The 14,321-nt window shown below is 41.4% G+C and overlaps 1 protein-coding gene across 2 annotated transcripts; it reads left to right on the plus strand.

Annotated features, from left to right (window-relative positions):
- The first annotated feature begins 304 nt into the window (after positions 1-304).
- On the plus strand, positions 305-14,283 carry acot11a (acyl-CoA thioesterase 11a). Of its 2 annotated transcripts, none has more exons than XM_076293982.1 (16): positions 305-446; positions 1,611-1,829; positions 3,246-3,315; positions 4,057-4,117; positions 4,212-4,313; positions 4,749-4,896; positions 6,617-6,773; positions 7,595-7,714; positions 8,193-8,331; positions 8,465-8,520; positions 9,734-9,800; positions 10,075-10,158; positions 10,881-11,014; positions 11,528-11,659; positions 11,977-12,103; positions 12,437-14,283. In XM_076293982.1, exons 2-16 carry the CDS (start codon positions 1,646-1,648, stop codon positions 12,575-12,577), a joined length of 1,722 nt encoding a protein of 573 aa, XP_076150097.1. In that variant the 5' UTR covers positions 305-446; positions 1,611-1,645; the 3' UTR covers positions 12,578-14,283. The 2 variants fall into 2 exon arrangements, with proteins under 2 accessions (XP_076150097.1, XP_076150096.1); XM_076293981.1 differs by lacking the exon at positions 305-446 and adding an exon at positions 501-633.
- The last annotated feature ends 38 nt before the right edge of the window (positions 14,284-14,321 follow it).

Raw genomic sequence — 14,321 nt, forward strand, 5'->3', positions numbered from 1 at the left:
AAGGTCTAAGTAAAGTAGTTTGGATAATAACAATTGTGTTACAGTAATCACAATTCATGATTCATATCACTGCTTAAGGTTATTTAGACTAGGCCTAGCCTTTGAGGGAAATATGGCTACATTTAACTATAATTAACTGATCACTTTATTCTGAACTTTTCATCCTCATTTGGCTTTAGATGTTGCTGTATAATCCACTATGGACTGATGTAGACATCCAGCAAACGAGCCATAACCAAACCACAAATCGAGACTGCCATCTGCTGTTTGCTCAGAGTTAGTGGGCTGTGTAGACTGGACTACTGGACCGCGTCAGTAACCTAGCGAGTGGTTTGCTGTTGAGGAGAAAAAAGGAAAACGAAAGGAAGGCTACTTATACAAGGCCAAAAACTTTATTTTGATTATTTGGGTTTTATCACAACACAGCAACTGAGAGAGTAGATATGGTGAGTAGCCTAGGCCGTGCGCAACTTACATGACATCACGTAGCCATAATACTACTCCTGGCAAGCCAGGGAGGGGCTTTGGGGATAAACTACCTTTCCAGTCATTCAGTAAACGCACTCGATACATACATAGGAACCCAATGCAGAGAAGCAAACTTTTGGACTGTCCCCTAAATGCATCATCTAGGTAGGCTTGTATACATTTGTTTGTTGAAGTGTTTTTAATAGCTGAACTTGCTGTCGTTGGGTACGTGTGGATTAAACAGGCCCAGCCCATCAAAAGTTGTTGATTTTTGCCGACAGCCCTTGAAGTCTACCTGTCTTTCCAGTGTTAAATCTTTTCCGTCGGCTACTTGTCCCAAATATCCGTAGGCCTATCAGGACGTCTTGTTTAGTCCATGTAAACTAAAGCTTGGGCTGTTATCTATATTTTCAAACATTCACACATTAACTCACCGATAGCCTACAAATATGCATCAACAATCGCTGTCATTTTTAAACGGCTCGCTAATAGATTGTTTTGATTTTAGTAATGGATAGCATGTTTATACATGCAAGTGAGGAAGGTGTGACAGAAAAAACAGGACTACCGGTATTTCGCAATAGGGCGCTGTTCTGAAGCTTTGCTACTGTTGGCTAAACCAGTAAAGCATGGAGAGGGCAAAGTGTCCATTGTGTAGGCCAGTGTTTCTCAAACTTTTTCAGACCAAGGACCACATAACCAAAAAAATACCCTCACGGACCACCTAGCTAAAAAAAAAGATTTCAACAGTGTATTACACAACAGACCTACTCACCGAACCACCTTGCTTATTGTCTTTGCACCTTGCTTATTGTGTCAGAGGATTCATATGATTTAAACTGGCATAGCTTACATAAGCAGTGTTGCAGAACTGTTTGGATTTACATACAAGTTGGATCAATGTTGCAAACAACTCATCTATATTATATTTTACCACGTCTGCTTGCGGACCACTTGGGGTGGCTTGCGGACCACCAGTGGTCCCCGGACCACACTTTGAGAAACACTGGTGTAGGCTACTGCGGCTTGATGTAGCCTAGGCTATGTACACACACTCACACACATGCCCTCTTTGGTAGGCTACTTTGTCAAATCCTAGTTTTTGAAGAGATCACACAATATCCCTCATTCAATTAATGTAGGTCCTTGGAACACCACCGTGTAGAGGTTTACAAAGATGAGTTCTTCAAATGGTACCTGGGCCAAGCTGAAAGACCTTGCCCAGGTGGATAGGGAAATGTACAGGAACCCCACAGAGGTGAAGAAGAGCCAGATTGTGATGCCCTGTCACGCCAACCACTGCCAAGAGCTGAGTGTGGGACAGCTACTCAAGTGGATGGACTCTACAGCCTGTCTGTCAGGTGAGGCACAGCCCCCCCCCCCAGTACAATGCAGTTTTGTCATGTCCAAAATACTGCAGAGAAGAATTCTTCAAAAATTGCAGTTGACACTTTAAATGACACTTGAACAACTGCAGTTATTATTTGTAAGGGTCGTAGGGCAAGTAGCCTATAAGCTACTTGTTGAGGGTTATGACTTGCTTTGGTTCGCTTCATGGTTATTACAAAGAGCCGTGTCAGCAACCATCAGTAATATTTTGACAAAATGTTTTTTTTTTTTTTGCCTAAATTATCATCATTTAATTTTTGGTTAATTTTGTTGTTTTTGAAAAACCTGAAAAAAAATACTATTATTTTAAGAAGATGACGATATGCAGGCGTGGGAGAATGAGTTTGCCATGTTTGGTAAGCTTGTTATGACTATTTTAGTCATATGTTATTAAGTATATCTTTAGCAGCATATTTTGAAGTGTATTCAAGTAGATATCTTATTTATTAAGAAAACCTTCGACAGTAATGTGACTGCCATTTACTCCCTTTCAGTAGACTCAATACTTGGCTGAACACAAGGCCTATATGTGCATCCACATGTCTCCTGTTTTTAAGAAACAGCATTGCAATGCATTTCTTGCAATGTGTATGTGTGTGTGTGTGTGTGTAGGTTAGTGTAATCATAGAAATATCTGAATACAGAATCACAATAAGCTGGCACTATGTTAGGATATGCTGTAAAAGGCCAGCGTGCTGACATCTGGCCTGATAATGCTGTAGAGCAGTTGATGTATGTGGTCTCCCATGACCATCTCATATGCTGCTCTCATATGTAGCCTATGCATTCTCATATATATATATATATACTGTAGTCTCATATGGTGCTCTCATATGTATGTGATATGTGTATAGGGCTGCAGTTCTTTTTTGAATCGAGTATTCTAGCGATTATTTCATTGATTAATTGAGTAATCGGACAAAAATTAATTTTGCGTTAATTAGTGCAATTTATTAATATGCACAACAAATGTCCTGCTGTTTTAACTAGCTAATACATTAAATCAGGTAACATCAGTGTTTACGTTGCCTTGAGTTGCCGGCTACGCTTGGTGAACTGGTAACAACTGGATGCTTTCGGCTTAGATGTTGTATCATCGTTGACGTGCTGTTGTAGTACGCTGGTTCTGCTTTGCAGTGGACACATTGCACCTTGTCTACACAGCTTCGAGGCAGAGAATTTTCCCCGACCATTTTTTGTAATCGAATTATATGAATTACGGTACTCGAGTAATCGTTTCAGCCCTATCATATGTACGTGGTCTCCCATGGTGGTCTCATATGGTGGTCTCATATGTACGCGGTCTCATATGGTGGTCTCATATGTATGCAGTCTCATATGGTGGTCTCATATGTCTCCCATGCTTTGTGTTTCCTGTGGTGCTGCAGCTGAGAGACATGCAGGATGCCCCTGTGTCACTGCCTCAGTCGATGATATCAACTTTGAGCGCACCATCCGGTGAGTATGTCACGAGTGAAAATGCCATGCCTGAAACACCTCTCCTTCACCATTCTTCTTATTGGTCTCTTTGGGAGAGAGGGTCTACTCTCCTAAAAGGATTGCTCCCACAATATGTGGAGTAGTCTGAAGACTGTTTGCCACCATAAAAGTTATATTTGCCACCATAAAAGTCCTCCTTACAGTTTAGCATAAGACATGATTCTCCACCAGCACTTGGAAGCATTTGATCAATTACAGAGCACACCCATCAACAAATATGTAGGCTTTTTCAGTGGCATCTGTTCCAGCTGAGAAGCTGCTGTGTCTGTGAAGTGTTGTTGAAGTTTTAATATGCTGTAATAATGTTGGTGGAGGAGGCTGCTAACACAGCATAATAGGCTGATTCCAATGATTCCTCCACAGACTTAGGCAGATGTAGAGCTGCTCCTTTGAAACAAGCCCCTTAATTAGTGTATGCACCCTCCCTCTCCCCTCCAAAGGGGTTGGGACTGCAGTAAACACAAACGACTCTGATTAATAGGCTGTGGTAGTTCAATGGAGCCAGAGGTAAAGCAATATAAACACATCGACTGGAAAAGATGCCATCCTCCCAAATGTCACAAGGAAATGGGCGGTACATTTTAGCGGAGAAGTGTCATCTAAAATCAGCATCTATTTATTACTTGGGAGAAATCTGTTATTGATGATATGATATTGAAACCCCTCAATGAATTTATGCTCTTATCAATTTCTTCACAGGGTTGGACAAGTGGTCAATATTAAAGCCAAAGTGAATCGAGCGTTTAACTCCAGTATGGAGGTAAGAGTTTTTTAAACACACATGTTACATTTTAAATCACAGCTACTCTATGGTATGTCCTTAATGGTTTATTGTGCTTGCCTTCTGGTTTCAGGTTGGTATTGAGGTGACCTGTGAGGATCTTTTCAGTGGAGGCTGCTGGAAAGTGTGCCATGCTTATGCCACCTTTGTGGCCAGACCTCCAGGAGGTGGAAAGGTCAGTGGGATTTCACCTGGGCAAAGACACCCTCTCTATATCCACTGTTGTGAATTTTTGCCTCATTATATCCCTGTGTGCAGTTCTGGTTTGCCATCCTGTGGTTATCATTATATATTCATATATTCACTTATTATGTGTGTGTGTGTGTGTGTGTGCGCGCGCGCGCACGTTTATGTGCGTTTATGTATGTATGTGTGTGTGTGCGCGTTTATGTGCGTTTATGTATGTATGTGTGTATGCATTTGTGTACACATGTGTGTTTATGTCTGTGTGTGTGTGTGTGTGCAAATGCGTGTGTGTGTGTGTGTAAATGCGTGTGTGTGTATGTGTGTGTGTGTGTGTGTGTGTGTGTGTGTTTGTGTTTGTGTGCACATGTGTGTTTGTGTGTGTGTGTGTGTGTGTGTGTGTGTGTGTGTGTGTGTGCTGTGTCAGGTACACCTAAGGCAGTTGGTGCCACGGACTCAGACGGAGCAGGCAGAGCACAGCGTTGCCGCGGAGAGAAGACGGATGAGGCTCATCCACCACGACATCATGACGGACATATTAAACAATGAGTCCTTCCAGAAGGGTATCACAGAGGGTACGAGTATGACAATGAGCGCGTTTTCCAGGAATAAACCGTTTTGAATCAGTTTATTGACGATATTCCGTTTAACCTGTTTACATGCAAGTAGAATATCACGTTTTTGAGCATATTCCTGTTTACATAGCAATCAACATTATTCCGAATAAGTCAGCGATACAGCCCACAAATAGGCTCCCAATGTCATGACGAAAATCTCCGCTGGTGGAATTCCCTCTTTTGGCTGAATAATACAGCGTCTTCAGGGTCTTCCACCTGTTTTTCACTTCTCCAGGCGTATGTTGATAGCCAGCCTCATTAAGTTTTTTAGAAATCTTTTTAAAAACGTCGCTATTACGACATTTTCTCCCGTCGATGAACTCCATGACATTTGCATGATTGTAAGACATAAGTTTGTCTCCTTGCCTTTCTAAAAGTGTGCGCGTTGTTTTGCCATGATTAGGAAAGTGCTTGAGAGACAATTGGTTCATTTTATCCTAATTCCTCTTAAAGCAACACCAAAGAGTTTTTTGTACCTTAAAATAATGTTTCCAAAATCGTTTCAGTGGTTCATCAACTCGTAATTGAGTGAACAGCACTTTCTGCATTCGCTTCGCGGCCCTCTTTCGGCTATAATCGCACTATGTAAGTTTGCCGGATCGGGTAGCGGATCTGTAGTTCGATGGAATGAGACATGAGAAATTTGACTTGCATCTGATGTTGCAATACATCCTACTTTCATAAAATCATGCAACATATTCTACATTGTCTGTGGACATTGTTATTTGCAAAGCTGGTGCTGGATAAACAAATAGTGCGTGCGACAGAGGAAAAGTTCTTTGGTGTTGCTTTAAAACAGGCATATGCAAGGGTGTGCAAATGGTTTATTAGTAAACCAAATATGGCCTTTTTCGGTTTATTTCAATCAGAATAAGGTGTTTACAAGACACATACATATTCGGTTTATTCCCAATAAACTGATTCAAAACCATTTATTGGCTGCATGGAATCACGCTCTATGACACAAAGGATATGAGTATGACTATGACACACAGGATATGGACTGACGGCATGAAGGTTAAACAGTGCAATAACAAACAATTGACTGTCACAGAAAGGGTGTCTGACAGTGGGTTAAGCTTTAGGCAAGGCAAGTTTATTCATATAGCGCATTTCATACACAGAGGCAATTAAATGTACCTTACCTAATTAAAAGCAGAGAAGAGTAAATAATAAGTACAAACAATAGTTTTTAAAAAGTCAGTATATCAAATAATTGAAATACATCTGTGATCTGGTACAGTTGAGTTGAAAGAGTTTCAGTTCTCCCAAAGGCTTCCTCTGTGTGTACACACAGACGTCAATGTGCCCTTCACACAGACTAGTCATACTCTGGGAGGTTTCCATTCACTCATGTCTACGTGACTAATTTCTTTCCCTGTGGAATTGTGTCATGAAGTCCCTGTGTTTGCTAAATATATTCAGATGCCAGGTTAAATGGGTAATTATGCACACTTTGCATAATATGTGTTTGTGTAAACGTGTATGTTTATGTGTGTTTGTGTGTGTGTGTGTGTGTGTGTGTGTGTCTGTGTGTTTGAGCGTGCGTGCGTATGTGTGTGTGTGTGTCTGTGTGTTTGAGCGTGCGTGCGTATGTGTGTGTGTGTGTCTGTGTGTTTGAGCGTGCGTGCGTATGTGTGTGTGTGTGTGTGTGTGTGTGTGTGTGTGTGTGCCTCAGGGGCAGGGAGTCAGGACCTCCAGGAGGCTGTGCCCACAGAGCGGACTCGAGTGGAGAGTGTGGAGCTAGTACTGCCCCCTCATGCCAACCATCAGGTCAACACTTTCGGGGGTCAGATTATGGCCTGGATGGAGAATGTGGCTACAATTGCTGCGAGGTGTGTCACATGATCAAACATGATCATGACATCATATAAAAGCCAGGGTTTACCACTGAAATGGAGACACTTTTACCCTATAGCACTTTGAGATTTATAAGTGTGTTATAAATAAAATGTATTATTATTATAATTGTTATTATTAGATAATAATTAGAAAGTATATTTGATTGAGTGGCTGTTACTACAGCTCTGCTACACACTGTTTCAGCAACCCTCCTCCTAGTAGATATTTATCTAAAACTGATACAGTATACAAACATGTCATGGGAGTTAATGTTTACCTGACCGTTCCTTTGACTGGGTGAATGTCGAATCACAACTAGCCATTGCTCTATGGAATGCTTTAGTGTTGATTTTTGTATTTGCCATAGCCACTGGTCTCTGGCTTCAAAATATCTGGTGAGATGCACAGTAGTTAGTTGATGGCATTAGCAAGTTCCTTATGCATTCTATAATGTCCAGGTGCATTAACCCATTTACTCCTAAAATGCCTGCTAAAAATGCCTGCTAAAAAAAAAAAAATCCTATGGCATTCTAGACTAAATAACCTTATTTCCTGAGGGTTTTCTGAAAACATACTAAAAATTGTCAACGTCTACCAAAATGTAATATCTAAGCCTCTACGCAGCATCCAGCGGGAGGGTCAATGTTGCGCTACGCAGCATCCAGCGGGAGGGTCAATGTTGCGTCATGCAGCATCCAGCGCGAATGGGTTAATATGTAAATATGTTGTTATTATGAAATACAGAATACGCAATGGATGAATATTTGGCAGTGACTCTTTTGCATTTCTGGCTATTTGTTTGTCTTCTCGGCAGTCGTTTATGTAATGCTCATCCCACACTGAAGGCTATTGACATGTTCCACTTCAGAGGGCCGTCTAGTGTTGGCGACCGTCTGGTGCTGAAAGCGATCGTCAACAACACATTCAAGCACAGGTTGGATTGTCTCTCATCATCCACTGAAAATACTTTTTAAATTGCTCTTGTCTGCTCTTGGAACAGTACACATTGAGAGGGCCAGACCAAAAGCACGCCATCTAATTTCACCACACTTTTGTTTTGTGGAGTGTTACAGTATAATTGCCTGTAAAGCATACTGCAGTCATGACTCTTAACCTGGAGACACTTGAAATAAGGGCTGGAAAAGGTCTGACAGTGTTGTCCGGTGTGAAAAAAACACATTATCCATTTAAAGAGTTTGGTCCAAACATGTAGTCATTAAGACATTACACAAGGAACAAACCCTGTCATTTCTAAAAGCAGCACAACATGGTCTCTTCTTGAATGCTCGTTTTAAATCCTTGTTGTCAGTGTTCCTTCACTGAGAATTAGAAACATGGACACTAAATGAGTGATGACTATTATTTGACTTTGCGTTTGTCTCTGTCTTTTCTCTGTCCGCCCTATTGAACAGTATGGAGGTGGGAGTGTGTGCAGAGGCCTATAAGGGGGAGGAACCACTTCGGCACATCAACAGTGCCTTCATGACATATGAGGTGCTTGATGAAGCGGGGAGGCTACAAACTCTGCCCCCGATAAGACCTGAGCCAATGGTGAGGGGTCAGATTTCAGGGTTCAGAGTTCATTACAAGCAATCCAGCCAGTCAGATTTCATATGACATTTCTTATCAAGCGATCCACAGAGACTACTATCAGTAACTAATAACTGGTGTCCTTCCAAAACAGGAGGGACAGAGGAGGTACCAGGAGGCCATTGCAAGGAAGAAGATCCGACTTGACCGGTGAGACAGCTTAGTGTGAAGTTAGTTGTCATGAATGTGAGAGCAGAGCATTTCTGAAAGAGATGTCTCCGTCTCGTCATACAAACTCCTGGCAAGGGTTGGGAACCGAAATATTGGAATTGAATAGAATCAATAAAAAATAACCAGAATCGTGTCTGATAAGAAAAGACCGAAGAATAAAAATATATTGAAAAATTAAGAAATTATGAAAAAGTTGAATTTAGTTCTGCCTATCAATTCCTGAACACAATAGCTCCTTTATTATGGCAAACAAAAACAAGTAAAGACATTTATTTTGAGACTCTCCGAAATGACAAGGCCTAGCAGTTATTTTAATTAGCTGCTCTAGATCGATCTATATGGTCTTAGTGTTTTAATGCATGCTTATGGATCAATACTTGTAAATAAATATTCACTTTGTGTATGCTCAGTTAAGGTTTAGAACATAAACGACTCCTGGAATAAAGAATAAAGACATATTTATATTTTGTCTAATCTATTTTCTTTTACTTGAAATGAGAAATGGAAATGAGGAATCGAGAGGAACTGGAATCAATTAGCAGAATGACAATCGGAATCAGAATGGGAATAGATACAATTGGCACTACACAAAACTAGACAGGCCTGCCATTCTAATCAGTTAGACTGTTGTTGCACCTTTCGGCATTTAGATGGAGCCGTAGAGTCGCTAATAAAGGTTTGATGAGCATAATGCCATACCTTGTAACCTCTTACTTTGACAGCATTGGTTAAGAAATGAATTAAATCTAATTTAATAATCACACAAATCAATGAAATAAATTAATTGATTTAAACACTCTAGTTGTTTGTATCATGTAACATGTAACAGTTCTCTGTATGTGTAATCTACATTGCATGGTATTGCAGTATACTCCTTTTGTCTCTATGGAGACTCCCTTAAATTGTGTGAAACCACATCAGCATTTTCTAGGCACAGCATCCCTTTATTCTATAAGATAATATTTACAAGCACAGATTTGACTGGCTGTTTGCAATTTTCACTCCTTGGCTCAAGGGCATTTCAGGTAATTGTACATGCTGCGTTGTACTAGATTCCATTTCCACCAGTGCCTTAAAACTCTATATTGTCTATGTGCAAGGTAATACCAGGGGTGACTTCCAATTGATCCTCCTGAGTTTAGGAAAGAATATGTGATCTTTTCTTGCCTTAATCATTCTGTGACCTTTTCAGGAAGTACATCATCTCCTGTAATCAAACAGAGATGCCGCTGTCTGTCCCCTGGGATGCCAGTAACCAGGTACTGTTACAGTGTAAGGAGCTGTGTGTGGAGAACGTGACAAGAGCTGACCACTTGAAGTCCCACACTAGCACTTGCATTGACTCTCATAGAGCTGACCAATACTATCTGCCTCTCAGTCTACACTCTAATACACCTTTAGTCTCAGTACAAAGATTGTCCTTGGTCAGATTTGTATGGGCTGCATAACTTCACGATATAAGATAACCTTATCTTTTTATGATAGTCCATTGTGTGCTTGCAAATGAATGTCTTTATGTATGTCTGTATGCAGGTGTACCTCAGTTACAACAATGTCTTTGCCCTGAAGATGCTGGCTGCAAGAGACAACTGGGTCCTGAATCATGAGAAGAATCAGGTTTGTAATTCTCACCGCACACTGATGTGAAGAATAGATGGCATGTTTTTGTCAGGATTTGTAGGACCTTGACTGTTATCTGTGCTCCAGAGTACACTGATACTAATCTCTGAGATGTTATCTGTGATGAGTGACGTGATGACATCATGGAATAAGATGATACTGGTGTATGAACTTGCACCATCATAAACAAAATAAACTTTCCAAAACAATTACACTTGACGATAAACTAAGAACAATGGCTACCATGTTTTTGGCTTGGGTACATTCTCAAATAAGGAATGTGCTCATGACAGCAAAACAGGAAACTGTATAGTAAAGCTTGTACAGCTGTTCCCCAATAGATCATCTTCACTGACCCCTGCTAAAACGGCACTTAACTTGGGTGTCACAATTGATGATGGACTACCTTTTTCTGAGCATTCATCTGTCACAGTCATGTCGGTTTGTCCTATACAACATTCGGAAGATCAGACCTAATAATATGACGTACAACCTCTTGTGCAGGATATACTATGTAGAGTATAGTGTTGAGAGAACACAACATAGACACCTCTCTTTAAGAGGAATAGAATTGCACGGATTAACACCAATTTAGAGGGTTTAATAATAAAGCAAAATAATCGTATCTTTTTTAGATAATCATTTTATTTGATAACATAATAATTGAATAATCCCAGGCCATTTGTAAGGGCTGTAATGTTTTTGTGTTGTTCCCCCAGGTCAGCCTATACACACTGGAGGAGGACCAGTCCCTGTGCTTCAGAGTGGAGGCAGAGGTGGAGGTGCCTGCAGCTACGGCCTTCCAGCTGCTCTCTGACCTCCGCCACAGGCAGGAGTGGGACCAGCACTACAAGTAAGGCAGCGCCATGTGGTTTTAGGGCACCGCATCACATAAACCCATTACACACAGGTGTATACTGTGCTGAGAAACACTGTTCATGCAGAGAAGAGCTAGCTTGGCATTACCTGTCATTATCCGTCATTGTTTCACTCTATGACATTTGTTCATTTTTGGCATAGAAACGTCTTCCATAGGAATCCATTTGGGTTGTAACGAATAACTTATCTTTTTGAAATTATAGGGAAAGGAATTAGATTACTTTTCCGCTCACAGATCAAGTAGAGATTGCTCAGATCAAGTTGAGAGGTAGGAGTTGTCTAATAAAAAGTGAATCTACAGTCTGACAGGGCTATCAAACATCAGATAACAAGGCAGTGGAATTTAAAGGTAACATTTGTAGAAAATGTTTTATTCACTCAGCATCATCCTTCCCTTTAAGACACATTGCTTTCCATTTACAGCTGAGATAAAGTTTACTGCACAAAGCTCAGTCTGATGTCCTTTTCTGTTTCCGTCCCTCTGAAGCTCGTGTGAGTTAATAACTCAGGTTGATGAAGATGACAGGCTCTACCGCGTGGTGACACCCTCAGTCAGCGAGGTTGGTAAAATCCAAGACTTCATCCTTCTGGGATCCAGGAGGCCGCCATGCGATCAAGGGTGAGCAACATAGACCATATTAAAATAGGTCATCTTCACCTTATCTTACCCTAACTGGATTTAAAGCTACACAATGTAGTTCTGTAATTCATTTTAATGACATACAATAGGGAAAATGGAATCTCTGATATTGTATTAACGTTGTTGCGGGTAGGAGCATGACGCATGAAGTTTTTTTTAGTTTTGTTCATAAATTGGGTACTCCCTTTGTGATAAATGGGTACCCAGTACATTGAAAATTGACGACAAGGAGTATTCATTAATTGAGCTACTGTAAGTGTGATAGGAACTGAAGTTATTTTGATGACGTTTCCCAGGGACCCGTACGTGGTGGCACTCCGCTCGATCACTCTCCCCACTCACCCGCCTACGGAGGACGTGAACCGGGGTGAGGTGCTGTGTGCCGGCTTCACCATATACGCGGTCTCCAGCAGCGTGGCCAAGGTGAGTCAGTATCGCTATCAGCAAGGCGATCACCACAACGTCTGTGTGTCTCACTCACCCTACGCGTCCCCTGCCATCAGGCTTATGTGCCCATAGAAAGAGCTCAGGTTCCAGTTGATAAGTTGACACACTGCTCTGTGAGTAAGAAAAGGGCCTTACTGTGTCTGATGCCCCCCCAGCCCCTTTCCCATCTTACGAGCCTAAAGTCACTGCTCTCGTTCAGAACAGTAAAAGTCAACAGGGTGACTGTAACTATAAATATAGCCTACATACCAACATAATGTGGGATGTCTCACAAAGCCTAATCTGATGGCCTCTCCTCTCCCTTCCTAGATCTCCTACTATAACCAGGCCAGTGCGGAGGTGCTGCCCTACATCTCCACGGACATCGCAGGTCTCTCCACCAGCTTCTACTCCAACTTCTGTGCCTGCAGCCGGTTCCTGCTAGAGCACAAGGCCTCTACGCCCTTGTGAATATGCGTGGCTCTGCGCCCATTCTGGCCTCTACGCCCTTGTGAATACGCGTGGCTCTGCGCCCATTCTGGCCTCTACGCCCTTGTGAATATGCGTGGCTCTGCCACCCGTACGTACTGTATGTTCACGGCTATCCAAACTTTTCTTATCTGTAGTATCCCGTTGGTGGAACACGCTACCAGTTGCTACCAGAGCAAGGATACCCCTCTCTATCTTCAAAAAACCTCCTGAAGATCCAACTCCTCTGAGAGTACTTCCTCTCCTAGCACCACTAACAACTAGACATGCATTTAGCACCACTAACAACTGGACATGCATTTAATCGCGACCCATATATATATTTTTTAGCGTTCAAGCCAACGGATACGGTAAGCTACATGGTAAGACATGCAAAGTGCCTGTAGGAATTGTTTGGACCATGCTGGTGCTTGCCATTACATTTGTCAAGTCTTCAACTCTTGATATCACCTTTCAAAGTACTCGACAGGTTTGTCTTTGACAGGGGTGCTTACTGCTTAGTTTCCATGTGGCATTTTGTTTTTGATGGTTTCATGGTCTCATTTGCCAGCAATTCACTGCACGCCACACACTGGGGTTTCTATCCTATTTTGTCCTCAATATAAGTCAATCCATATCCTACTTCAAATATTCAGGGTCGTAGCCTATTTGCGTATATCTCTAAACTGATGTCTAACATGACCTGTCACATTATCATTGTCTATGTCCATGGCAATGGCTGACATACAAAAGGTCCGATATTAGATCTGATAAAGCAGCACTTAAAAATGGCGTTTACAAACGGAAGTTCAGGAGGAGCATGACGGAATTTGCCACGCCTCCTTCAATCAGTCCGGTTATTTAATCACAGTCTACCTGTCGAAGTTGCAGCATCGGTGTTACTCCGCTCGCAACCCACCACCTTCCCTTACGCCTCCCGTCTTCCATACTTAAAGAATAAGGGGGTGTATGGCAGATTTCTGCCTGACTCCTGCCTGCGCAGTCGACTCCGGCACGATTCCGCGAAGCCCATCAGGACCATGGCCAGAGACCTCGCCAAACATGCTCTTCTATTATGCTTTTATGTATTATGCTTTTATGTCTTTATGCAAATTCAGGAATGGAAACTAGTGAATTATACTTTTGCAGTCTGTGAATATGGAGATCCTGCACTTAATCAGTTCAGTTTGAATGTTACCAGGATAGGCCTATATGTCAAGGAAATGTACAACAGTTTTTCAGTGATGCTGGGGCTCTTTCAGGGATTTCCAGGATATTAGGTTCTGAGTTGGCCTGTAGTGTAGACTAACATCTACACTTAGTATGAACCATCCCTTTTTCACAATGATGTGCCAGTGTCCGCAACACATAACCAGTTATGATTTTAAATACTTGTACTTTGTTCTATGACATTTTATACTGATGTTTATTCAACTCATTGTGCATTTAAAACATGTAAATATGGGAATTTGTGTATTTGTGTTGCTTTGCCCATATGATCTTGATATCAAGATAAGAACAAGATGCTTTTGAAATATTTGCATTTGAGATGTTTACTTTGTTGATAAGTTTCATGCATTGCAGTATGTCAACACTGATTTTGTTTTCCATGCTCTTATTGGAAGTTATTTTGTAAAGTTAAAAAAGACATTGATTCAAGACATTCTCAAATAAATAAGAGCCAGTTGTCACAGAGACTGCCAAATTAATGATGTTGTAAGTAATTCTTTACAAAACCGTTTAATAT

The sequence above is a fragment of the Alosa pseudoharengus genome, unplaced genomic scaffold (genome assembly GCF_046254945.1).
Source record: "Alosa pseudoharengus isolate Yale_2024_CS ecotype anadromous, Long Island Sound unplaced genomic scaffold, YU_APseudo_1.1 YU_APseudo_1.1_scf_2, whole genome shotgun sequence".
Classification (NCBI taxonomy): domain Eukaryota; kingdom Metazoa; phylum Chordata; class Actinopteri; order Clupeiformes; family Clupeidae; genus Alosa; species Alosa pseudoharengus.

Excerpts from the sequence above, each read along its gene's own strand:
- acot11a (XM_076293982.1), top strand. The coding sequence starts at position 1,646 with ATGAGTTCTTCAAATGGTACCTGGGCCAAGCTGAAAGACCTTGCCCAG. Across the intron at positions 4,118-4,211 it reads CGTTTAACTCCAGTATGGAG|GTTGGTATTGAGGTGACCTG; the intron begins GTAAGAGTTTTT and ends TTCTGGTTTCAG. Across the intron at positions 9,801-10,074 it reads CCTGGGATGCCAGTAACCAG|GTGTACCTCAGTTACAACAA; the intron begins GTACTGTTACAG and ends GTCTGTATGCAG.